This window comes from Podarcis gaigeae (genome assembly GCF_964106915.1).
Source record: "Podarcis gaigeae genome assembly, chromosome: 3".
Classification (NCBI taxonomy): domain Eukaryota; kingdom Metazoa; phylum Chordata; class Lepidosauria; order Squamata; family Lacertidae; genus Podarcis; species Podarcis gaigeae.
Genome location: NC_139680.1, coordinates 23,110,805 through 23,138,110, shown reverse-complemented (window position 1 = coordinate 23,138,110; position 27,306 = coordinate 23,110,805). Strand labels below are relative to the sequence as shown.

General features: G+C 40.7%; 1 protein-coding gene across 2 annotated transcripts in view; it reads right to left on the bottom strand.

The window, feature by feature from the left end:
- The window catches only part of CSMD1 (CUB and Sushi multiple domains 1), a 949,787-nt gene that overhangs the window by 341,680 nt on the left and 580,801 nt on the right, over positions 1-27,306 (bottom strand). For both annotated transcript variants that reach the window (XM_083729648.1, XM_083729649.1), the window contains exon 6: positions 1,692-1,804. In XM_083729648.1, coding sequence (XP_083585774.1) covers positions 1,692-1,804 — 113 coding nt within the window. The remainder of the gene's footprint in view (positions 1-1,691; positions 1,805-27,306) is intronic.

Here is a 27,306-nt window from a genome sequence, read left to right as displayed (position 1 = left end):
AAATCACTTGAATTAAGTCCAATTGGCCATGGTTGTTTTGGATCATCAACAGACCACTCGTGTAAATGCAGGTTATCTTATGAGGAAGACAGTATTTGTACTGTTCTTTAGGATTTTGTGCCATGTTGCAATTCAGATTCATATAAGCACCACCTTAGATGAATGGAAATGAAGTTATCATTCTGTGTCATTCGTCCATTTTAAAATAGCCCCTCTGGAATAAATTACTTTTGTTAAATCAAAGTTTATCCTTTATTTTGTGTTTCAGTGGAGACAGATTTATTTAAGAATTTAGATTCTGTTTAAGTCACCATAATATTGAATTAATTAAAATGTATAGCATAAAGAGAAGCACCCAACTCCCCCACCCCCAAGTTTTTAAATTACAAAATTTGAAAAGCTTCAGCTATCAGAACGTGACATAGCATGATCATTCCTCCTGTAGTGTGAATGCTGCACAAAAGGCTACGCATCTTCTCCAATAGCCTTAATCTATGTGCTCAAGTTCATGCTATAGCAAATTGATGCACAAGCATCCAACTGCTCACCCCTTAAATGATCAAAGCCCTTGCAACAGAGGCTCATGTTTATTGCAATTATTCAATCTGAACATAGCGAGAAATCGGGTACTCCCCATGCTCTAGCAGAGCATCCTTTTCTGCTGGGAACTTGTACCGTGAGCCTAAAACTCAGCTGAGAAATTGACTGTGTGTTTGTGTGTGTGTGTGTGTGTGTGTGTGTGTGTGTGAGAGAGAGAGAGAGAGAGAGAGAGAGAGAGAGAGAGAGACTTTTGTCAAGAAAGCCCTCACATGTACCATCAGTTTCCAACTGGAGAGAGAGAGAGAGAGAGAGAGAGACTTTTGTCAAGAAAGCCCTCACACGTATCATCAGTTTCCAACTGGAATTCTAGGGCTCATAGTCCTAAGTAGGAAAAGACAGTCTGCCAAGCCCTGGAGAACACCTTCTACCTTGGAGAGCATCACTAGTTCAGTAGGTGGTATTCAACAAAGTGCTTCTGCTACCAGAAGGACTTTTGGCTGGGCAATGGAACTCCCCGTCCCTCACCTCTCCCTGTGTGCCCCACAAATCTGTTTTGGGGGTTCTCACAACCCTCTGGAGCAGATTTGGGGAGGACGCAGGGCCACATGGAAGGAGCTCCATTGTGGACGCAGAAATCCTTGCACTCTAATAAAAATTTCACTGGACACTGCCCAGTGTTTGCAACACCATTATTATAGCAGTCAGCATTTGAAGTTGCTATTTAAACAATGTCAAAGAACCCAAGACAATTAAAGGAGTAACAGGGAGGGGAATTTAAAATGGGTTTAAAGAAACCCACATAGTAGACATCTTAAATAATAATAATAAAATGTCTGGTCTAAAACAAAAGGGTTAACTGTGTTGGCAAGGCAGCAGTCCAGGAGGGACATATAACCGTATATGTCATGGTAACTAACTTCAAAAGAAATACAGCAGCAATCATGGGGCTATTAAACAGATTTCAATTGAGACCAATATTTTTGAGTGGCAAGGACTGTGATTCCAAGCTGGAAAGGACTTGGCTCTTGGCTGTTTATCCCCCAAATGTACAGTGTCTAAATAAAACATTTTCACTACCATGACTTCTTTTAGATTTTTTTTGGGGGGGCATGGAATAGATTTCTACTGACAGTTCCCTATGTAATTCTTACCTTGAAACTGGGCATTAAATCCTTTCCGCCTGTGATTACTGTCAGAAGTGAAATGGAGCCGTAACCAGTTTTTGCTGCTGATAACAGGAGAGGGAAGATTCATGCCTGTCAACCTAGGGAGAGAAAAAAAATGTGGCATTGAAAAGTGAAGCAAAAACTCATTAGGCTCATTACTGCGTGCATGTGAAGATAATGCATACGTAGTATTAATAAAGATATACAATTAAATACAGCAGTCTGGACATATTATACTTAATCTCTATCATAATGGACTATGCTGACACTGCTTAGCTTTTTCTTTTTTTATGAAATGTTTTACACAGAAGCCACATATACATTTCATGCCATACAGAAGTAGAGTTGATGTATGGGCAATTTGAGCTTTCCAATACCTCTCAAAACAACAGGTTTTCATCTGAGACATGACCTTACAATTCAAAATTGGTTACATATAATTTTCAAACATTTTTACTGTAGTAGTAAAGCAATCAGAATTATTACATCAAGTTGACTGTACGTAAGTCATTCAACCACCCTCACACCCATCAATAAGCACATTGTGTTATGCAACAGTTATCTTTATGGGTCAAACATTCATATGGAGAATGCCTAGGAAAACAGGTCAAACTTGAAAATTAAGGGATACTGAGTGACTTCTTTTCCAAGAGGAACACAGTCCTGCTCTTATTGTTGAGTGTCCAACACAATAGTCTTTGTACCTCGATTCAATATATCCCCAGAGTATGTGTGCAGATAGTTCTTACACCAACATGCTCACTTCCTGAAGCATCATCTCTCTTCATTATAATGAAGCACTAATCACACCTCAGTTGGTAGAGCATGAGACCCTAAATCTCAGGGTTGTGCGTTTCAGCTCCACATTGGGCAAGCGATTCCTGCATTTGCAAAGGGTTTGACTAGATGACCCTTCTAGTCCCTTCCAACTTTGCAATTTTATAATTCTATGATTCTAACAACTGTAGCAGTCCTTTGCCCCGGTACACACACAGTATAAAGGTGATTGGTGAAATGGGTGTGTCCAATGATGGGGGGGGGGAGCTGAACCTATACAATTGGAAAAACAAACTTTAAATTTAAATTAATAACTTTGGTTTGGATCTAGAGCAGCTGTCTCCATATAATAAGCCACCTTCATCAAAAGAAGCTTCGGATAAAATGCATTATCCAACACACAATGTTACCATCAAATATTATATGGTCACAGCTGTGGTCCTTTGTAAAGGGTGAGATGGCTGAATCACATTCCACAATTACGTAGAGAAAATGAGGGGGGGGGGGGAGCATAAATTCTACAGCTTAGAAAATTGTTCTAAATAGGGTGGTTAAGTCCAGCCCATTAATAAGAACATTGTTCCACCTGTTGGCACCAATTTTTCTGCTTACCTTGAGGGGAAAATAGCTCACATTCCCTGTACTTGATGCCACAGTTAAAGCAAATGATGGCAAAATCCCCAGAGCACCATCTACCCACATCTTGTGAGGTCAGTTTTGAGTTGTAAACCTGAGAATGTGGACAAGACACTTTCTTGCCCATCTTGGCTTCTGTGATCTAGTCAAGAAGAGCTTGACAGAGTGGTTCCAGGAAATGGCTAATGATTATTTGCAAGAGGGGTGGAGCTGACCAATGGAAGCAGCAGCCTCCTGAAGAGAATATCCCTAGACCCAAAGGTATTAGATAACTCAGTTGTAGTTTTCTATAGGGTGGTAGCTTGGCAGCTGCAGGTGCACCGAGATGAAGTTGAACATCTAAATCTTTTTCAATCCAGTTTCTGGCTGCTTCAGCCCAGAAGTTGCCTCTGTCCTCCTGAATATGGGCCTTTATTGTCGTAGCCCCATCCGAGTCCCTTTGAGAGCAGAATCCACATACAAAGTCAGAAAGTCCAGAGGGTCCAGGTGATCACAGAGCCAAGGATCTAGTCCAGAGGTCAGAAAGTCCAGATGGTCGCAGAGCTAAGGATCCAGATGGAGAGCAGGAAGCAGCAGTGCAGGGCCAGGAACTACAGGCATTTTTTTCTAGCATCTGCCTGCTGCTTAGGAAAGACAAAGAGCTGCTACTCATCTGTGCCTTCTCCTTTGTGAAGGCTGATCAGTTTCAGGTGGAGTCACTCTGCCTTCACCCGCTTCAGGCTGCTGTTCAGCAGGCAAAGCTGACTCCTGGCCCATGACATTTATCATGAGAAGTGGAATGCCACCTTGATGGTTGTCTATAGTCTCTTGGTGGCTTTTGATATTGTGGACAATGGTATACCCTTCTGGAGAGACTCTGTCAATTGGGGATAATATGTGACAATGGGTCCACTCCTGTCTCCAGATTTGCTACCATTGTTTGGCACAATTGTATGGCAATTGTGTTGTGGGGTTCAACAGGGTTCTGTCTTGTCTCCCATCCAATTTGATACCTTTAGGATGGGGGGGGTCATCTGGGGATTAGGAGCAATGTGCCATCAGTATGATGACACCCATATCTATCTCTCCATTCCATCTGAACCAGGAGAGACAGATGTGCTGGGGCCAGTGTTGAGATGTTTGGGGGTTCAGATGTATTAAGTGAGTTGGCAAACCTGTAGCAAATTGTCTCTGACTACAGAAAACCGGAAATAAAATATTAAACCACCACCAAAGCTAAAAGGTATGAAAGGTCACACCGTCCCCCCACAAGCTTAAGACAGCTTTTCATTACTTCCTTCAAGAGCAGACTGCCCTCCATTTTTTGTCTTCCTATCTGACCAAGAAGCCTACTCATCAGGTGTTAGGGGAAATTAGCCAACCAACCCACCCACCACATCACACCAGTTTTTATCCTCCTTTAATAGACAGCCTCTGCCTTCTTTTGCTGCCTGTAACCCATATAAGCTATCAGGAAGAGCCTGGAGGTTTGCAGCCCCTTATCAGCTGCAACTGCAGGTTACTTACTCATGAACAAGCAGCCAACCTAGCATCTTTTTTGTCACACTTGTCCCTACTGAGCCTTGCTTTTGATTACAAGCTCATGCTAACAGTGTGCCTTGCAACCATGGCTTACTTCCTTTCAATTAAAAGCATGTCCTTGAGGGAGTAAATAAGATTAACACATCTCCCTCTTTGTCGAATATGGCTCAGTCCATCAAACATTCACCCTGCAAGCAAAAACACTGATCTGACTTGACTCTGTGCTGTGGAAGCTAATTCACCTCTCGGTGTCTCTGTTTCTCTTCATCTCCTGCTGGTATAAAATGTACAAATTTCCTTCCTTCTTTCTTAACCTAGGGTACTTTTGCTTACTATGTACTTGGCACTGTGGTTAATATAATGAAGTCCTGACCTCCTTTGGGACTTACTGAAACCAATTCACAAATACATAAACCCAGACACGATTAAATAATGTAATAAATCATCCACGTGGACTGTTTGCATGGCAAAGCCTAAGACAAAACAGGATTTTCAAAGGAAAACCCTTAACAGTGCTGTGCTTGGAAGATGGAACCCTATTGTCACAATGTCCTATATTTTGTGTCCATATTGGCCACAATGACTGTATCTATGATGTCTCCACACACACCCCACACTTCTTATACATTATGCTTTGCTTTCTGTGTTTACAGTATATTACAAAATTATGTTTAGTGGGCCCAAAGGCATTTCTGGCCACACATAACAATATGTTCAAACTGTCAGAACTTTCTGTGTGCCCTGATCCCTTTTATGGCTGCTTTCCCAGGACCAGGGAATTACTCTGCAGATATTTTCCTCTACTTTCCTTTAATGATATGCCCAATACGAAATCTATCTGTAAAGGGCAGACAGAAATAACACAGGTCATAGGGAAATGCATAAAAATAACGCAGGAGAGTATTATGCAGTATTTCATAGACTCATAGGATTTATTTATATTCCACCTGTGAAAGGACTAGACAAGGTGGAAAATACAAAAAATCAAAACAAAGTAACTACACTGTATAGCATAAACCCAAGACCTTACTTCTCGCAAGTCTATGTAACACATATTATATTAACATAAACTAGGCTGAATTAACTAAAGGAAAGGAAAGAAACACAAGAAAGTAAGTTAGTCAGTTAGATTTACACCTTCCTCTTCTTCCAAAGCAGCCCAGGGCAGCAGCAGGTTCCCTCTAAATCTCAGGAGAAACCACCAACTTTGTGGAAGAAAAGTCCAGGTGATGAGGGACTGCTGCTGGCCTGGGAGTTTCAATACTCCATTTCCCAGCAATCTGCCTTATACTAGCTAGCTCCACCTAGCTCCACCTAGCTAGCTCCACCTAGCTCAGTATTGTCTACACTGACTGCTATGAGCACACCAGGCTTTGGGACAAAGGTCAGTCCCATCCCTATCTGGAGATGCTGGGGATTTAACCTTAGACCTTCTGCACACAAAGCCACTGAGCTACAACCTTCTCCCTGGAAAAGACAGGCACTGGGTGCCAGGACATCTCTTATCCCTGGAGAAGGAAGCAACAAGCGCCCTTCAACTCCTATGTTTAGTCTCATCCTTTTCCTACTTCCACTCCCTTGCCTACTCCCATCTGGGGTGATGTTCCCAGCTGCTCCTCCATGTATTTGACTGGAACAGTGTCACTCTCCAGAGACTCAGCTGGTGCTCTCTCTCTCTTCTTTTTGGCACCAAGTGCAGACCTTTGAGATCTATCTGTTTTAAATGAATTTTTAATACTGTTCCCCCGCCCCCCGCTCTGCTGTGTTGTTTTAATGTTCTCCGATTTTACTCTAGCTTCATTTCTGATGTATGTTGCTCTGAAAGCCCTTGACTGAGGAGCAAGCACATACAAATACATAAATATATACATAAAAAAGAGATGTGGGCCACACTGAAGAAGCAAACAGCTTGTGCATGTGCCTATTGGGTTTTGCTCATCCGTTTCCTGTATAGTTGTGTCTCACTAGAACACATGTTGGATATTAAGAACTCACAGGAGTTTTAGAAACAGTGCAGAAGATAGAATGGTCATTATCTGTTGTTCCAGGACTGTTGGTAGCATTCTCTCCATGAGTCAGCAATAAATATCCCTATTTTTTAAGTTACTGAGGAAATATATGATCTGTCTGTTCATAGACTGGAGGGGTTTAATACTTCTCCATTTTTTATTTTTTATTTTACTCCCTTCACATATAAAACTGGTACACCAGGAAGAACTTTCACCTATTCACATATAAAACTGGTACACCAGGAAGAACTTTCACCTAGAATATCTTTCTCCAATATGCTTGGTCTGTAGCTGGAAATTTATTTTCATTTCAAATAACAGTAAGGGAGTACTTAAACTGACTCTCATCCTCCCCCCACCCCCACCTCATAATTTAATTGACTGTCCATTTACAGTGGTTTAGCAATATTGAGGGCTTGAGAAGGTCGTGCTGAAATTAACTGAAATTAACTGTTCTATGGGTTTTGTATCTAGGGGGCAGGGAGAACTGCTCGAGGAACACTGGGGCAGATGTGTTGCTATATGTAGAACCAAGTTGCATGTCAAATATTTTGTGATGGGTTGTAGTGAGTTCCTGCAATTTTATTTTTCTGATGTCCTGGTGATGTGGTGGTAGGGTTTTAAAAACTTTTGCCTCTTTCATCTCCTAGCATGCTGGACTTTCTCTGTTGGACTGGAATATGTGACATTTGCTTCTGGTCATTGCCATGACTTCTAAAAGCAGCAGACCACATTTATGCACGAACCCTATGCCAAGATTGAAAACCAGAGGTTTCTTCTGAAGTTAATAATTAGTATATTTCCATCAGCCAGTGAAGGACTTAAGTAATAAATTAAACTTCAACCTGCAAATAGATACATGTATATGAATTATTCAAACATGTATACATTAGACAGAAACTTCAAGGAGTAAAATTGTGTTCCTTATTAAATCTATGTCATTCCCTCTTTCAGAGGAAGTGAAGAGTCTGTCTTTGAAGCTCTCATTAGACTGTCAAAGGGATAAATCTGCAGTTATCTTATTAAAATCTGCCAACTTAGCCAGATTTGCCACTCAAACAACTGATTTATTAAAATACCTTATAATTTGCCAACTTATTTAACTGGAATTTTCCATAAATACATATATGCCATTTGACAAAAATGAAAAAGCACTCCCCTTCCCCTTAGTTACACGGACATGATTGGACATTGGTTTTATTGAACATATAAACAAAGGAATTTTATATCTGTATGGCATCAAATGGAATTTAAGCGAACTAACAGCATTCTGGGCCCCCATTATCACATGCCTGATTGGTGTCTGTGCCTGCATAGTAATGGCTATATCTGATGAAGTTCTGTAAACATATGGGTCGATTTTTCTTTGGGATATTGCTGTTAATGGGGGTGCCATATCTCAGTGTTAAGAGTACATGCTTTGTATGGAAAGGGTCCTATGTTAACACCATGGCATCTCCAGGTAGGAGCCCCTTGCCTGAAACCCTGGAAAGACACTGCAAACCAGTGTAGATAATGCTGAGCTAAATAAGGGAAACGAGTGGCGCTGTGGGTTAAACCACAGAGCCTAGAACTTGCCAATCAGAAGGTCGGAGGTTCGAATCCCCGCGACGGGATGAGCTCACGTTGCTCAGTCCCTGCTCCTGCCAACCTATCAGTTCGAAAGCACGTCAAAGTGCAAGTAGATAAATAGGTACCGCTCCGGCAGGAAGGTAAACAGTGTTTCTGTGTGCTGCTCTTGTTCGCCAGAAGAGGCTTAGTCATGCTGGCCACATGACCCAGAAGCTGTACACTGGCTCCCTCAGCCAATAAAGCGAGATGAGCCCCGGAACCCTAGAGTCGGCCACGACTGGACCTAATGGTCAGGGGTCCCTTTACCTTTACCTTTAAATAAGCCAATGGCCTGCTACAGCATGAGGCAGTGTCCAATGGAAGAATCTAGGTTGCAAGTGTGGAGCTCTACCAGGTGAACTAGGCCCCGAGTTTTAAGTCAAGACAGATTTTGCTATTATGTCAAATTTCCATCTCACTAAAATAAAAATTCTCAGTTATATTACTGCAACACTTCCTCATCCCTTTTGCTTAATATATTAATGAAAAATTCCACAGTATTAAACAGGCATGAAGCCACTCGATATATTGAAGTCATGATGGTCAAGCCTAATATGCTGGCAACTGTTATTATCACCCAACAAGACTGAGCAGGAATGTATACAAAGCTGAGAAGTGGACAGGACAACATCTTATATAACAATTAGTGGAAGAAGGATTTTTGTTATTATATGAAGAATGAATGGTACTCAAATATCTAAAAGTCTGGATGTGAAGGTTACTGTTAAAAAGAAGAGCAAAAGCAAGAGTCAGGATGGGGGATTTATTTGGTTTGCTTTTTTGCAATAGACCACCCAAGCTGACACTCAAGATTTACTGTGGATCAGAACACAACTCCCAGGTGGATTACACACTTCTCTAAATTTTGCAATGCATAAAGGTAGCACAAAATATGTATTTTGTATTGAATATTCACATAACATGTATTGTATTATGGATGAAAGCATTGAAGACTGTATTTTATGTGTTTAAATGTGTATTTTACAGGTGCATACAAAATGTATATACCATATTTTTCCGTGTATAACACGCCCCCATGTATAAGACGACCCCTATTTTTGGGGACTACAAATTAAGGAGTTGTGAAACTTTTTTGGGGGGGGGATTGCCCAGAGTTGTTGAGCATTTTTTGGGGGGGGGGAATTGCCCAGAGTTGTTGAGCTTTTAACGAAGTCACCAATCGTCTGCCCATTCACCAACAGCAGCCATAAATTGTGCGCCCATTTGCCCCAGCAGCCCTTGCCTCAGACACCAATCACCCGCCCAATCACCGTGAAAAATCTCCTGCTTGCAGCTGATACGAATCGCCCGTCCCCCCTCTGCACTATCCATGTACAAGACGACCACCAATTTTTAACATTATTTCTTAATTTAAAAAACCCTTGTCTTATACACAGAAAAATTCGGTAATTTAAATGTGGACTTTCCACGAAAAATTCAAAATAATCTGCACAAAGTAGGAGAAAATGGAACCATGCTGAAGTGTTCACAAGACTGATGCGGGATGGAATTAGTTGGTCATCCTATCACTAAACGAGACTTCTGTTGCTGGCTTTTGAACTGAATGCCACAATCCAGTTTTTAGTTGAGGTGGATGGGACCATAAAATGTCTTCCATTTGGGACTCTGCCTCATCATTAAGCATCTATTCTGAATCAGAGAAACATAAGGTTTCTGTACACGTAGTACATGTACAGTAATACCTCCGGAACGTCCACCTTGTCTAGTGTCAATTCCAGGGAACATCCATGGCAAACCCAGAAGTACCAGAACAGGTTACTTCCCAGTTTGCCGCTCACGCATGCGCAGAAGCACTAAATTGCACTTTGCACATGCGCAGAAGCGCAAACCGCTCCGTGCGCTTGTGCAGACGCCGCGCTTTGCCCTGTGTTCTTTTTGGCTTGCGGCTGGGGCTTCGGAATGGATCCCAGCCGCAAAACAAAATAAGACTGTATCTCTCAGACAACCCAAAAGAAGTTAGGTACAAAAAAAGCCTAACTCTTAACTGATTCTGGTATAGCGGCATGCTAAATATTCACAAAGTCGAACAATACTTGAAGAATAGAGTTAATATCCAAGTTATACAATATAAAGACAATACTTGCAATATCCAGGTTAAAACTGCTTCCTCAAAAGTTAATTACTTCTCTGCAGCTGACATTTGGGTACAATGGGACATTACATGTCTAGAGCTTTGTTGATGTATGGCTTCCACTGGCCAATTTGGGTGGAACTTTAAGCTTGAGGACATAACAGATCAATTAAATGTTTATTGTTTAGAGGAATTATATTAGCCTCCAGGTTCTTAAGCTGCATGTGGCTTGTCTTGGCTCTGCATGGAGTTCTTCCTTTGGGGAAGGATATGTGTGTCAATTCTTACAAATCAAAGTGGGGGGAGGAGTGCCCTCAGTCAGGGAGGAAAATCAGTGAAGAGCACAGACAGTTAAATCTTCATTTGTTCTACTAGAAAGCAAGTGTAAGTGAGGGAAAATATATTCAAGCCACCCCCCCAAAAAAACTTTTCTACTCGAAGACCTTGATGATGATAACAAAAACGTTTTAACAAAGCAAAAGATATTGAAGGAATTATTATTATTATTATTATTATTATTATTATTATTACATTCAGTAATTCATATCCTAGCTGACACACGTCTCAGCTGGTAGTGTTCCACCTGCTGTACATCAACAGAATCCCTGTTCTCACTCAATGACCCACCCCAAATCTGTGTACAGTGGTACCTCGGGTTACATACACTTCAGGTTACATACACTACAGGTTACAGACTCCGCTAACCCAGAAATAGTACCTCAGGTTAAGAACTTTGCTTCAGGATGAGAACAGAAATTGTGCGGAAATTGTGTGACAATTCTTGTCACATTGGTATGCAGCCCTTTGCACCACAAAGGATTTACAAGCACAGGATTACAGACACACATCATTATGCCAGCTTAATACCCTGTACACCAATAATATGCCCCAATATGTTCATTGTGATAAAATTTCCTGTGTCTGGATCTACTATCCTACTTTATTTTAAATATTTCTTAATTACTCTTCATCAGAGATTCAAGAGTATTAAACAAAAGCATGAATCAAACTAATTCACACAACATATAACTGGGCCAAAATTTCAAAAACCATCAAACATCTAGATACCTGGGAAAATGCTACCCAAAAGCTTGTAATGTCGGAGTCATATGTTCTTGGGGAGAGCATTTCAAATTAAGGGTACCACTATAAAAAGTCCCTTCTGCAAACACATTACATGCTTCTACTAATGAAGGTACTAGTAGCATCTTCTCTTCTGTGTTTCCTTATTAGTTATTTCATTTATGAATGCAAATCTATATTCTTATATATGAAACAAGATCGGAGTAAAATCTTGCAGCAATATTAGGAAAGTATCAACATCCTCAAAACCATGCACAATTAGCTGTTGCCATTAGGCTGTAAGCACCACCCTTAATCAATTGTGATGATTATGTCATACTTTTTAGATATTTGTTCTATTTTTGAGATTGCCTTGAGTGCCATTAAAAAGCTTTTCCTCCTGATGATTCTGCAAAGATCAACCGTTTTTAGCAAGGTATCAAATAATGAATACAAAGCTGGAGCAAAAGATTTCAGTACTTGCAATATACAATGCAGTAGTATATTAACTGCAATGTAATTCACCCGTAAGAAAAAAAAGGTTAGTACCTTCAAGTCAATCATTGGCTTGGAAAGTTTACTATTTTATTCAAGTTTCTGATATAAAAAAGCCTAAGAAGCATGTTAAATTAGTGACACAACTCATAAATTACATAGCATTATGGGGACTTGAAAATATAAAAGTTTTAGTAACCATGTGGAGAATAAATGTCAGTTCAAAAATAGGTGCAATGCTGTCACAGTGATTATATTTAAAATTCTCATTTGCCAGCAGAATATGCAGTGGTATTTGACATAACCTTATATGTTCCATTCAGTACATTATTGATGTCTGGCATAATCCACCAAAGTTTGACTCAACATATTTCAACTGAGCTTCTACAGACACAAAACTTTGTGACTTACTTGCAGTTCACCAGTGTTGCAGCACTCTATATTCTCTACAAGTACTGAAGGGGAAAACATTATACACACTATAAAATGACATCAACGACCAATAGCTTATTTAGGTAACCTTAATATCTGACATTGGTTTCTGACTATGGACTAGGTGGATGTATAGAATGTAATTAATAATTATCTTACCAAAGCTCAGAACTGGGAGAAATTCATAACGGCAAAATCAAGTTTGCTCCATGCTCTGCACCCTGGAGGCCATTCTGAACCAGGATCCATCAATGCCCAAGCTGCTCTCACAGCCGTTATTCAATGGCATTGGGACTCATCCAGACCCAAGCCTGAAGCTGACAGTAGCAAGCCTTAGGATCTCAAATTTCAACGGCGCCCAATGCGATGCCAAAATTTGGCTCCCCTCCACTTCTTGCACTCCATTGTAAATCATAGTTGTGGTGTCCCCAGTGGCGGGCCTGAGGCTCTGCACCCTGTGTGACGGAACTAGTCTCGCTCCCCTAAATCTGCCCCTGTGTAATGCAATTCTGGGCGTGCCTACACAGAAGTACATCCTACCGGGTTCAGTGGGACTTGCTCCCAGTTACGCATACAAAAGACTGCAGCCTTTAAAAAAGTTTTCACCACATCAGTTTAGAGAAGACTGCTGAAGTTTCAACTTTTTCATCAATTGATATATTGTCTGTCTAAAAATGTCCAGGGAAAAACCAATCTTAAATCTGAAGGGAAAATCCACACAATAGCACGAAGAACAAGGGAACAGATTACATAAGGCCATTTTCCAGGATACCATACTTCAGATAATAGATTCTGGACCTCACTGTTTTGTTGGTTCTTAACACAGCAGTAGTCACGACAGCAACTTTGGGCACAGACTTCTCTTTACTGGGTGTGCTTTAATCTCATGCTAGCATTCTATTTCTTTCACAGGCAACCTACAATCATTCTTCAAGCTAATGCCCATGAAGTAAAGCTCACAACTTTAATGGCTTTACTGTAAAGAAGGTGGAAAAAAACCCCAGCTCTATTACCAGCAATTGGGGGGAAGAGGGATAGAGCTAGAGATGCATTAATTCAGGGTGGGCAACATGTGGGCCTCCAGATTTTTTTGGGTGCTAGTGACCTAGTATCATTATGTATTTCATAAATTAAACAGATAATGTTGCTGTTGTGGTGGTGCCACCAGTAGAGGTCATTTGGCACAATCACTTTCCTGTTGATAGCAAATCCTATAATACTACTACTATGCACTGATCAACTTCAGGCCCCTCCAAGAATACTGAGTTTCTGGTGTCTGGAGATGTTTCAGCAATGGAACAGGAGCTTCAATAGAGATATTGGTAACCTAGGAGAGCAAAGGTTGAGAAAGCAGTTGATTTGATTAATTAGTATATTAAACCAATGGATTTATATATTTATGGAAGTCCTCAGCTCAAACCTTCCCTTTTTAATATGTCATTGATCCTTGCCTGGGGGCATAAAACATCTTCTTAAACATGTGATCAGTGGCATATTCCACCCTCCACTATGTCACTTCTCAGAGTCAAGAGAGATTAATTTGAGCCAGTTGTTCAATTAATCACTGTGTGTGGCAATAAGTATGGCCAGCTGTAATTTCCCTCCTGCATGCTGTTCTCTCCTGCCCCACCTAGGCTGCCTGGCTTGCACTATGCTTGTTAAAACACTGTTGTAACCAGTGATATACATATTTTTTTTTAGAAAAAGAGGTGCTGGAACTCCCCATGAACACCTCCCTCTTTCACTTAGAATGCCAATGGCGGCCACCTGAGAGCTGCTGGAACTGAATTCCAGTAAGGTCCAGCTGAAAAAAAGCCCTGGCCATAACAGAAGGATGAGGAGAAGAATGTATGCTTGTTATATTTTCATTTTTACAGCTTTTCACTGTTACAAACCATCCCAGAGTAGGACACATATGCAATGATTAAAATTTAACATTCACAGACTGAACAAACAGTAAAGTGGTCAATCATAGCAGACTCCAGCATTAATCCCAAGCAAATGCCTGAGCAAACAAGTGTGTTTTCGGATGCCACTGAAAATTCATGAAACTCAGCACCAGCCCATATCTCAGAGGGGAGAGATGTGACTAATACCACTAATCTATTGAAATGACCCTGTGGGTAGGAGAATGACCACTTCAACAGAGTGCCTCCTACTACTAAGGCCCAGAGCCAATCCAGTGGGATGCCACAGTTGAGGGCATTGAATCGTCTGAGAGATCAAAGAGGGTCATCAGGGCATCTCTCTTGATAAAGGCCATCCATCAAGGCAGCCAAGACTAATTTGTCCCAAAATCAGGCTTCGGTCCAAATTGGAATGGGTCCAGGTAATACATTTCCTCTAAAAGCACCTGGAGTTGTATAGCCAACACCTCCTCCAGCACCTTCCCTAGGTAGGAGATAAAATAGGGTCTGTCCATGTTAAAATGAAACAGTTCAGACAACCTGCTTGCAGCTTACTGTACAACACACATAGCTAGAGAGTAACACACACAAACCCCAAATAGTCATTAGATTGGGCCCAAGTCCTAGTCCCACTCCTGTCACTTTCTTCAATCTTCCTGAACAAGATGGGTTGTGGCTTGGGGGGGGGGGGGGGAGGGAATCACTCTAAAACAGGCAGAGGTACCGTATCTTCCATGAGGAGAAGAATTTTGGAGAAATCAGGGGGATGCTGAAGGAGGAAGTTGCCCTCCATCCAAAGACACCAAGAAATAGCTGCAGATGGAATTGATTTACCAGGCATTTTCTGTGAGATAAGCCACTCTGGCTACTCCTGCCTCTCAGTGCTTTTAACCAATGAAGTTGGAACGCTGACTGATAAGTGAGTTATTTGGACAGTAGGCAATAGGAATCCCTAAAGAGGTGCTGTTTCCCCTGCCTCCATAGTACACTTTTCCTGCTTCTGTGTCTTTTTTAGTCCTTGAAATATCCAAAGTTTCCCCTCGCATTTTTCCTAGCAACCAGAACGCATGTGTCTAGTGGTGGGTTCATATGAGATTTGGTACTCCCTAGAAGTTATTTTGTGCAAATACTACTACCCAATAAGTGTGAGGAGATGTTAAAGAAATCTATCACTATGGAAAATGCAAAATCTGCACAAAAAAGTTTTAATCATGTCTCCTGCTGTGCAGGAACTAAAGAAGAGGCTGTCAAGAAAAATTCACTGTATAGTTAACTTAATAATACAATGATACACATACTACTCAGAAGTAAGACTTTATGTTTAAAACGGCTTACTGCCAGGTAAGTTAATAAAAGATTGCAGCCTAAGCTTTGGTTCAGGGTAGTCACTGGGGCAAAGCAGAATTGTTGCTTCTTTTAACAGCTGTGTGGCAGGTGGAAATTCAATTTCCAGTATGAAAATTCAATTATGGGGGGAAACGTCCGCTGTCTGTCAAATGTTTTATTACTTGTGTGGCCAGTGATTTATGCCTGGACCCTCCACTTCACCTGCAAATGAGAGCAGAGATTTTCATACGACACAAGGCATATGCAACTTTTCTGCAAATCTGTGTTGTGTTTTACAAGTGGGTTTGAGGGCCCAATGAACATGCAGTGTACTGGGCCCAGAATTTCCTGTTGCCACCCCTGCTTTTGTCAGACCTTTTAAATAGCACTTTGCAGGATCCAAGCAAATTTCTCTTACTTGTCTATACAACACCATCTGTTCTTTTTGCTAAAAGCTGCTGCTTTTTCTGCTTTGGCAATTCTAATTTACTGCTAATTCCTAATCCAGATTTTTGTCATTTCCCAAGGAAGAGCAGTAAAGAACTCTCTTTCCTGATGTTTTCATTACCACCATCTTTTGAGATAATCAGCTTTCCACAAATGTGCTGTCCACTTTTGAATTATTCAGATTGCTATCACTCATCTCTATTTCTTTTGTTTGGTGTGAAGCCAAATATTCATATATTTTGTTTGGGGCAAAGCCAACTTTTCTGTATACATAATTTTTCCACTATTTTCTTTTAACATGAGACTACTGCAACGCCTTCCATATAAGCATGTACTACTTATACAGTAATATGGTGTGAAATGAACATTGAAGACGTGGACCCCCACATCTGTGCTGCCAGGATGAGGTTTTTTATCTTCCTCTTTGTCTGAAAAATGTATTTATTATATTAAAGAAGAAGAAGAAACAGCACAGCTGTAGGTTTTTCTGCACTGTTGCCCCTTGGAATAGAAGGCTTTGTGGGGAAAAGACGAGTAGAGAAAAATACTGATTAGGAGGATGAAAATAGATAATTAAACTACATGCGTGAGTTTCACAAAATCTTTATGTCTGACATAAAATGTAACACCTGCTCAAAACATCTGTTATTTTGATGTTATACTATTAAGAGGCCAACAGTGCTTCTTTTTATGCTAGCTTTTTCAGTAATTGAGAAACCCAAAGGTATTCATAATTACTTGTCAGGGGGAAAAATAAGAAGAAAGCTTAGATGGTTTAGATATGTATTTTCAGATATTGTGGGTTGGATTCAGACTTGTGCCTAGTGGAGTTGTTCTCTGGCTAGAGAAGCAGGGAGACGGTTTCAACTGATTCCTCCTTCCTCTTGAAACCATCTGAAAACTTGCTCTGGTGGATGGGGAAAACCCTTTGAAACAGAATGAGAGACCATGCAGTGGAGAGGGGAAAGGAAGTTTCCATGAAAATCACCTATGACTTTCATCCAATGAGGAACTTCTGCTATAACACAGTTCCATCTATGAATAGAAGGATCTGTTTGTGGAAAGGACACTCTGGTTCCAAACCTATATTAATATGCTTTCAGACCTGCCTACCCTCTTCTTCATCAGATATTAACATACCCTTTGGCAAAGTTTAAAATGTTGAAAATATATCTCTTTCTTTTTTAAAATAATTTTTATTAACTGGTCAATCACATCAAATTAAATCACATCGCATAAATTCCAAATTACAAAGTCAAATTTTTAAATTTTGTTGGGGGAACCCATACTTTAAGATCCAAAGGGGGATTCAGATCATCTTCTTCTTACTGCGTTAATTGAAAATATATCTCTCTCACATACAATATTCTTTTGTATTCTATCGTAACATTTATCCAAATAAATACAGATAAATAAATAAATATATATATATATAAATAAAACACTTGTAGAAATTCTGCATTACAGTATAACATCACAATTCAGAATATAACTGAAATTACTTTTAAAGGTTACAACCTTTGGCTAAGCCGATTTTCTAGAATCAAACACTCTACTATAAAAGTTAATGAATACACCTTCAATCATATTATTCTGAGTTGTTCCTTTAAAAACCGTCTGGGGCAACTGCAGTACTTATTAGAAAAGCTACTGAATTGGATCGAAAAGGAAATTACAAGAAAAAAATTCACCGATTTTGAGGTAAATTAAAAGAATTTAGCCAAGACAAATGAAATTACTTCAAGGAAGACCCACCTACCACTAAATTGCCACACTTTGATTAAACTTAAATTCAAAGCAACTACTTTATACAAAGTAGTTTAAAAAAAAAAAACAAGGAAAAATTAGTGTTTTGATAAGCTGGTGACATTTGGGAGATTAAAGGTAAAGGTAAAGGTACCCCTGCCCGTACGGGCCAGTCTTGCCAGACTCTGGGGTTGTGCGCCCATCTCACTCAAGAGGCCAGGGGCCAGCGCTTTGGGAGATTAGCACAGTATATATCCGTATTTATTATATCTTTGGGAGATTAGCACAGTATATATCTGTATTTATTATACAAATGTCTACATCAATACACCACTGAATAGCAATGCTGGAAGAGACTGTTTTAAAGGACTATGTCTATTAGATCATGTCTATTGCTAATGACAGTGGACGTTTTTGCCTTCAATAGATTAAACATTAAAATGTGATGCCACTATTAATCTTTAGGGGAAGGCGGGATAATATTGAATGGTTCTGTGGTGCTGGTAACCAAAAAAAAAAAAAAAGCCTTTCACAAAATGCTGTTATCAAGTTCACAAATCCTAAAGTGCCTTTAATAGGTCACTTCAACTGAAGTCAACCTGGACCATTTCCCAGGTGCTAGAGATAATGATGAATCACCTTACCTATTACCAACCAACCATTTCAGATGACAACAAAAGGAACACAGAATGGTGATGTATGTACAGGTGCTTCTCACATAAAACAGATTTAATCTCTTCCAGTGACATTCTTATGGACAGATCAATCTAGAAGAAAGTAATTCAATCAACTTGCCCTAGTGTTTTGCCACAGAACAATTTCCTCAATAATTGCTGTAGTTATTGGATATCTGAAGATTTGCAGAGTGTGCAAGAAGCATCAAGAATGTTGCAGAATTTAGATGAAGATTAAAACTTTGACTTATTTTTAATATACCAGAATAACAATAAAAAAATCCCAGTCACTTGTGTTAAAAGGTAACAAAAACCCGATCTGGTATCTCTACTGGCTCCTAGATGATGCTGATAAACATTTGGGTAATTAGTTTGCACAATCTGGTAAAAAACACATTGCAGCCTTTTTGCTTTTCTCACAATATGGGGGGGGGGGAAGGCTTTTACAATCCTATTTTATGAAAATCTTAATTTAAAAACCATGGTTTTTATTATGACAATTAGATTTTTACATTTTTATAGTCCTTTCCCCCATTATGAATTTCTTTACAGTGCATTCATTATAAGGCAAGGCATACGATGAAATGAATGAAAAGCTTTGGGGCTTCTAAAATTAGACACACTGCCGCATACACTTACTGCTACATATAATTCCAGCCTAAAGCTCATGAGGCTTCAGTGAAAGTATGATACTACTTTCAATACTGAGGGGAAAAAATCACATGTAGTGAATGCATAGCACATATCTCTCAGAGCCCATCAAGATCTGGTGAATTAATTGGGCTTATTTAAGTGACTGATGAGGGATAATTCTGACACTACACTTAAATGGAAGTCTCTGGAAACACGTCTCCTAAATGGAAGCTCCATGCAATAAATAGTTGTAAAATGCAAGAATGTGTATTGCCCAGTTGCATGGCAGTCTCCTCCACACCACAACCACAGATTGGCAGCATTAATCTCTGCAGAAAGGACTAGCCAGACAATCAGTGTGTTTCATGTATTAGAGCACATTAATAAGTGTTGCAGTTAGGGAATTTTAGACGCTGGTTTTATTAAGGAATTTCTACAAAATGGCCAGACTAGTGTGATTTTAGGGCCATTTGTCTTGGGGGGAGGGGAGCAACAAAAAAGTGTGTGTGTGTGTGTGTGTGTGTGTGTGTGTGTGTAAAAAACACTGTCCATGGAAAACACCACAACAAGAGAACAACAATAAACAAATATTACAATGCAGTAAGGTATTTTATTCTTTAGGAGCATACTTAATCAAAATATTCCTTTATAAAAAGCCTCAACACATTTGAGTTCCAGTGAACCGTGTTCAAGGGAAATGAAAATACGCTAATTCAAAAAGCTGGGGTTTTTTAAACGTCACATCTTCCCTCTTTCACTGATTGTGCTGAGTGAACATGAAGATATTGGGTATTTATACCCTGAGGAATGAGTATAGATGCAAGGCAGCGGAAGTTTAGAATCAGAGTTTGCCTTCCCAGGTTGACAAGCCCCATCTGCCCCTCACCTCCCTCTGCCGAAAATACAGAAATCGCCTTCTTGAACATTGGACCCAGTATTTGTCTCATCTGCTCAACTTGCCAGAACCTGTCTTTGCATGCAGGTTGAGACCCATTGCCTACCCTCAAAGCCATTTCCCAGGGGATTACATGTTTTGTTAGAATGAGACATAAAGTAAAGATTTAAGAAGTGTATGTCCTTAAAGGAGATTTGTGTTTCATAGCTTTGCATGTGATTTTATTTTATTTTAAATATGCTCCTTAACAGAAGTGTGCCTCCAGTTTCTGGAACAAATGTTCTGAATTAATTCTCTCTCCTGCACCCAGGTTCCCTGAAATTTGTGGGTTTTCTTTTATCGGAATCTGTGTAACATTGGTATGTGCACCACTGGCATCCCTTGTAATCATCCTGTTTCTATTTCACACTGAGATATTTAATGTGTTTAGGTTTTTAAGTGAAAATTGCTTCAAAATAACTTGGTTCCTTTAAATATGTGCGTATTTCATCATCTTCTTTGCCGCTGCCACCACCACCACCAAATGGCCTTAGAATGATAAAAAAATAGATATTTCATGTCCTTATTAACTTGTGAAGAACCAAGAAAGCTGACAAAAAGCAACATTTCCCTTGGAACTCCCACAACCCAATTTGAATAAACCCTGCTAAGGAGCCCTTTAAGTTGGTTGAAGTTGACAGGAAAGTTTGTTTTTCAGATATTAACATCAGCATAAGGCCAGGAAAGATTGGAAAGAATCAATAGACTTTAGGATGTGATTAACTGATATACTTATAGGCCTCTTTCCTCAATAAAAGTGCCTAAAGTGGTGTACACAATCTAATATATCAACAACCTTAAAATTACAAGAGGAGAAAGCTATAGCAATGGTGCTGACTTGAAATCCTGCTTTACAAATGACAGAATACAGTGGTACCTCAGGTTACAGACACTTCAGGTTACAGACTCTGCTAATCCAGAAATAGTACTTCGAGTTAAGAACTTTGCTTCAGGATGACAACAGAAATCGTGTGGCGGCAGCAGGAGGCCCCATTAGCTAAAGTGGTACCTCAGGTTAAGAACAGTTTCAGGTTAAGAAAGGACCTCAGGAACGAATTAAGTTCTTAACCCGAGGTAGTTCTCATATTTTTCTGTGCACATTATACTGAAAATGTATATGAAAACTGTACAATTAACTGGTTTCCAGCAGTTGGGTTACCTTCGGAATTGAGTGTGATCACTCCCGCGGTGAAGTATAAGCCCCAGCTGCACACTTACAGAGCAATCCTGTTCTCTATTAGGCAGTAAGCTCAACTGCAAATGGCCTGGCCATAAGCCTTTGCTAAAGGGAACCTATATACAGTGGCGGAGCAAGCCGATCGGATGCCTGGAGCGGCGTGTGCGTCCTGCGCCTGGGGGCAGGGCCAGCTGCCCTTGATGGCAGAGTCAGCTGCCCACAGGGGTGGGGCAAGCCGGGGCAGGATGCTCTGCAGGGCCTCCAAGGAGTCTGCCTGCTTCCTCCCACTCAGCTGCCCTACAGCTGGGGGGGAGACAGCGGGTGGACCGTATGGGGCAGCGCGGAACCTGCAGGCACCCAAGCCACCGTGTCACTCCCAGGAGAGATGCATGGCTTGGGTACATTGCAGGCCCTGCAGTGAGTGCCGCCCAACGTTCTGTCACCCCCCTCAGTGGTGACACCCGGGGCGATCCGCCCCCACTGCTCCCTTCCTCCACCCCTGCCTACATAATTTACACTTTCTGAAACACACCGAACCTGCAAAAACCACACTTCTCCAAAGACTGCTGTATAACTTTCCAGCCAAATAATGTGCATAAAAATGCATGTAGTCAGGAAAAGTGACCATAAAATTGCAAATATTTGTAAGCAGTGCCGGATTTAGGTATAAGCTAAACAAGCTATAGCTTAGGGCCCCACTCTCTTGGGGGCCCCCAGAAAATTTAAAGGAAAAAACACCAGGATGTACATTTCCAAAATATAAGATAAAAAACAAATAAAATAAAACCTACATACAGCAACAGTGTTTTCTGTGGTGTGGGCTCCTATGATGTAAGTAATAGGCCCCACCTGCTAGCCTGCTCCCTCAAATATCACTGGTTTGCTCATTTCTATATATAGGGTGCCTACATTCTGCATGTGCAAATGGCTTTAGATACCTATTATGTCCATAAAAAAATTACACCCAAATGTCAATCAATTTCCATTAAGGTTTGAAAATATATGATTAATAATAATAATAATAATCACAAATTGATGTGGAAATGTGAAGAACTGAACTAAAGATTATAAAAAGAGAAACAAACGAAAATCGAAACTTTCCCCCATCCCTTTGTGCCAATTGAGCCAGGTAATGCGAGGACAGGAGGTTGCCTCCCTTGTAGAAACTTTTGTTTGTTCCCTGGATTTATTAACTTCAGTGTTGTCGCAACTTATTGGTGCATATGTGGCAGGCATCTGAACAGATCTGTAGTGAGGATGAGCAGAGGATGGCCATCCTGCTCCCAATTGGGAGATCTCAAGGGGTCTTGAAGTGTGGCTGGAAGGTCTCAATCCTGCTCAGCAGTTTGCACCAGGCCCATGCAGGGGAAAGAAAGGTACACTTGACCTGGTCTTTGGACGGCAAAGCTGGCTGGGGAGTGGAGGGCTCCAGGAGCCTGTCAGACTTAGGCTGTCACACCAAGAATGCACCATGCCACCCAGTTGACCATGGGCAAAATGTATTCCAAGGCTTCAATAGTAAATCCTGAATCTTTGTTACTGCGTACTACCATGTAGCATCAGATGAGATTAGGCAACGGCAGCACAGTGGTGTGTTTCATAGACAGGACTCCCGCTCCAGGCCTCAGACAAGCTCCGCACAGGCCAGGCTGGCACAGCCACTGGACCCATATTTTTGGTTCACGCTGCAGTGAGCCTGGCAGTCAGGCAACCTCATCAAGGGGCCACCAGCACCTGGAGTGGGAGGGAAACATTGACCAGCAGTTGGGCTGCTCACTAAAACAATCCTTTTCTATACCACACCAAAATGTGAAGTTCTATCCCATTATAGTCTACACATTGCCTATCACTCTTGCACCACACTTAATGCTGTGCCCACAAAGCTATTTTACCTATGTATGCCTATCTTCAAAATCTGTGCCAGTTCTCCATTTAGTGTTTGCATATAGTGGAAGAGATAAATATTTAATTATGAACTGGAAATAATAGTAGTCCCTAGAATATTGTATATGAAAACAAAACAAAATAGAGGAAAACTAATATGAAACAATAAATTGTACAATGTTAAAGCAGCAAATGTCTTGGGTCCCACAATTAATTTAAATGTACACCTATTAAAGAAACCTTGCAAAAGATGGTACCAAATTCTTTTTTTCTGGTTTACATCGTTTTAGAATTATTGTTGCACACAACATCCTTTTTTTGATGTCCCTTGGCAAGAAGGGAAAATGTCAACATTTAAAGGAAGGAATCATCCAACATGACGGAGGTGCTTGAACAAGTTTCTTAAATAGCGTTCATTGATTTAATTCAGAAAACGAGAAATAGAGCTGCATTGGTAAATCACCCCAGGCATTTCTTGTCTACCTTAAGAGTGGTAAATGTAGCAAAAGAAGGAGAAGAATACAAAGTTGATTCCCCCCCCCCCCCTGCAGATGTACTGTTTCATTCACTCATCAATAAACATTTTATCATTTTGGTTAACTGACATTCACAACTAAAAGCTAAGCATTTTGGTTAGTTAAATGACAGAATCAGGATTTTTTTTTTTCTGTCTCTTTGATTTCTCTTACTTTTTAAGCTTATATTTTTCTGAACAGAAGTCATTACTCAAGGATATTTTCTGCCAAATGCAGCACAATAGTGTCTTATGAGAGTGTTAGCATATGTGTATACTTACAAAAACAGAAAGGTCCTTGCCTTTTGGCACAGTTTCTGAACTCTCTCTTCACACACAGACAGCCATATGCAGCCTCTGTTTCTCCCATTGCTCTAATACAGGAAGACCCCTTGCACCAATACTGTGCCAGAACTCATGTGGAGTTTACTGGTGTAATTGTGCCAGTGATATCGCTAGCCTGGGAAATAGGTGCCCTGACTGTACTGCACTTTTCCTTTACCTTTTACCTGCATTGGTATGACATCCAGAGTTCAGCAACACCTTTTTTTAGGTCTGTGGCAAAATGCAGGACGGTGCATTTTCTAGACATTTTCATCCCAGCAAAATGTACTATTCCTTTTCAGCAATTCTTAAGATTGTGAATGGGGTGAAGGTGAGAACACATGAAAGCAACCTCAACTCATTCCGGCAGAACCCCTCATGATAAACCACACCACATTCAAACTGGTCTCCCTTTTCAGACAACAGTCTGATAGCACAAGCGTGGGCTCTTCTGAACCCCACGAAGCTTTGGCACCAAGTTCTGTAACAAAATTACCCTTCTTTGTCCTATTAGCAGTGAACTCATGATGCAGTAGGGATAAGTTGAGCAGTCTAGATCTAACCTGTGTCCGTTTCATTGAGGCTCTTTTTATATATCAAAACTGCATCATAAAAATCCAGAGGCATGCATAATCCAACTGGGGTTGTTGTGTTCCAATCTGCAAGGAAGTCTGAGAGCACTGGGTCAAATTGGTCTACTGCAAAAGACTGAATAAATCCCTCTCCCATCTCTAGCACACATCTAATCAGATTTGTCTTTATGATAGCACCACTGTTCACTAGGATGAGGAAGTCCAGTTTTCCTAAAGGTGGTGGTAAGGTCTTTAGAAAACATCCCTGAACAACAAACAAGCCACAATTGCTCCAAAAGCTGTGATTTCAAGGAGGGTGTCTCAAGTCTAATCTTGGTTTCAAGCAGTCACTCTATATATCTTACTCGACTTTATCTTTAATTATCTATTTAAAAAGGAGTAGTAAAATTAACGTTTTTGCTAGTTTTTAGCGTCAGATTTGAATAAGAAGGCGATGACCACAAATAAAATTCAGTTCGGTTAAAGCGCTGTGAACTTCTCTAAACCTTCCTCCTCAGGTCCCTTGAACACCAGGATGTTTCTTATCTTCCGAGACTCCTGGTGAGCCCAGCACTCAGACCAAGATTAGCTCTCTTCCCATCATGCAATCCCTTCCATAGCAAGGCTTTACAATACTACCACTGGACAATATTGCACATTAAGTTCTCTATGCTATGTCCCTACCCAAACTAGCTTCTCTGCTAATATCAGGACCAGCCCAATACATTTTGGCACCTGAGGCAAACCACAAAATGGTGTGTCCCTGCCAGGGCAGAGAGGCTACTATAGAGGTGGCACGTGGGGATTGCTGAGGAGGGAGCAGATCCGGCCTCCAAGAAATGTGCTGCAGTTGTCGCAGTCACTGCAGCAGCAGGCGATGCAATCATTGGAGGCAAGAACTGATGCCCCTGTAGATCCTGCCACCTGAGGAGGTCACCTCACCTTGCCTCGTGGGTGGGCCAACCATGGCTAAGATAGTTGAAAGAAAGGAGTGACTTTTATGACTTTTTTCCACTTGGCCTCCCCACTCCTTTCTTTCTTTGCCATATTTCAAAAATGACACTGCCAATATGGGTTTCCATACCGCTGGATTTTCCCTATTCTTTGCCATCTTTCTCAGGTTCCTTCTTATTTAAGCCTCCCCTTCTGGGAACCTCTATCTCACCTGCAACACTGCTTATCATTGCTCCTTTTCTTCTAACCTCCTCCTGCCAGGGACCTCTTTCAAACACTCTAACAACTACTATTTGTTTTTGTTTTTTATCTTGCTGGTGATGGTGTGTGCCTCTTTTCTTGGTGTGTGGCCTTGCCAAACTCTTTCTGGCACATTTAACTCTCCCTCTACCCTGTGAAGAGGAACACAGACCTCTCAGGGTGCTTGCCTGGCATGCCACTGCCCCAGTAGCTCCTTGCAAGTGTCATACACTGACATATTTTCTGAATATGATATTGCTGTAAGCTAAAAGGGATTTCTTAATCAAAGCGCTTTCTCCTGAGGCCGGCCATAACTTCTGCAGGAAAGGCAATTTGAGAACACAAATAATTTCAGAGCACTTTTAAATGCCATGGGAGTAGGATTCTATATCAACTGTGACAAGAATGTCACATGGATGTGGAGAATTATGGCCTCCTCTTCTTCTGTACAACAGAAAATAAAGCCACTTGGATACTCTCCCAGGGCAGATTTATTTGTATCTAAGCCTACATCACACATATAAGTTTCAACATCTTTAAGGAGGTTTTCATATAAGGTAGGCAGATGGTTTCCTTGCAGGACTGTTGTAAATATAACGGAGATAAGAACTGTGAAACGCTTTACAGAACAGCAAGCTGATCCTATTAATCAGTTTCACCTCCAGCTAAAGTATTTGGCAAAAGAAACAGAAACAACATGAAGGGGAGGAGAAGCACTGGACCCACTTTTTGAAATATAAGGAGCTATTTGCAGGGCTGCCATACATCTTGAGGATTACCGGGATTTCAAACTTTCGGTTTTTGCTTTAAAAATCTCAGTAACTTTCAGGGTGTTCTGGTTTTTTATTTTTGAAATATGGCAGCCCTGTGGTTCTACAGAGCTGGTTGAATGGCTCCTGTGTGGCCTAGCATCCTTTCTGTCTATGGTTCTGCCAGCTAAATACTGTTCCAAAGACCACTTGAAGAAAATCCTGCTTCTGTCGAAAAGGCGCAGTATCCCATTCTAACAGTCTATATATGCTTATCTGCAGTAACATATGCAGACTGGTCTGCAAATGTTCTATATAACTAATTGCACACCACTGATGAAAATAGGGACGTCCCATTCCATTTTATTGTTCCTACTTATAACCCACACATTTTACTGGGTTGCCCCAGCCACTCTGGGCAGCTTCCAACATATATAAAAACATAATAAAATGCTAAACATTTTTAAAAAAGCCTTTCCCTATACAGGATTGCCTTCAGACGGCTCAAGGGTCGGTTAACTCCATACCCTCCAACATTTCTCCAACAAAAATAGGAACATCCTAAAGAGAAGTGAGACATTCTGGCATAAAATCAGAATCCGGGACGACTTCTCAAAATCAGGGATGTCCCTGGAAAATAGGGACACTTGGAGGGTCTGTAATAAAGCAACACATATGCCTTGAATGGAAGTCTAATATAATCTGTCTAATCTTCTTTCAAATATGTCTAGGGTTGGTGGATTTCACTGCCTCCTGTGAAAGCGAGTTCCATAGTTTTAACTATGTGCTGTGGAAAGAATTACTTTCTTTTTTTCTAGTGCTATGAAAGGAGGGGGGTCTACTTTCCCCATGCCCTGCATAATTTTATAAATTTCTAACCTGTC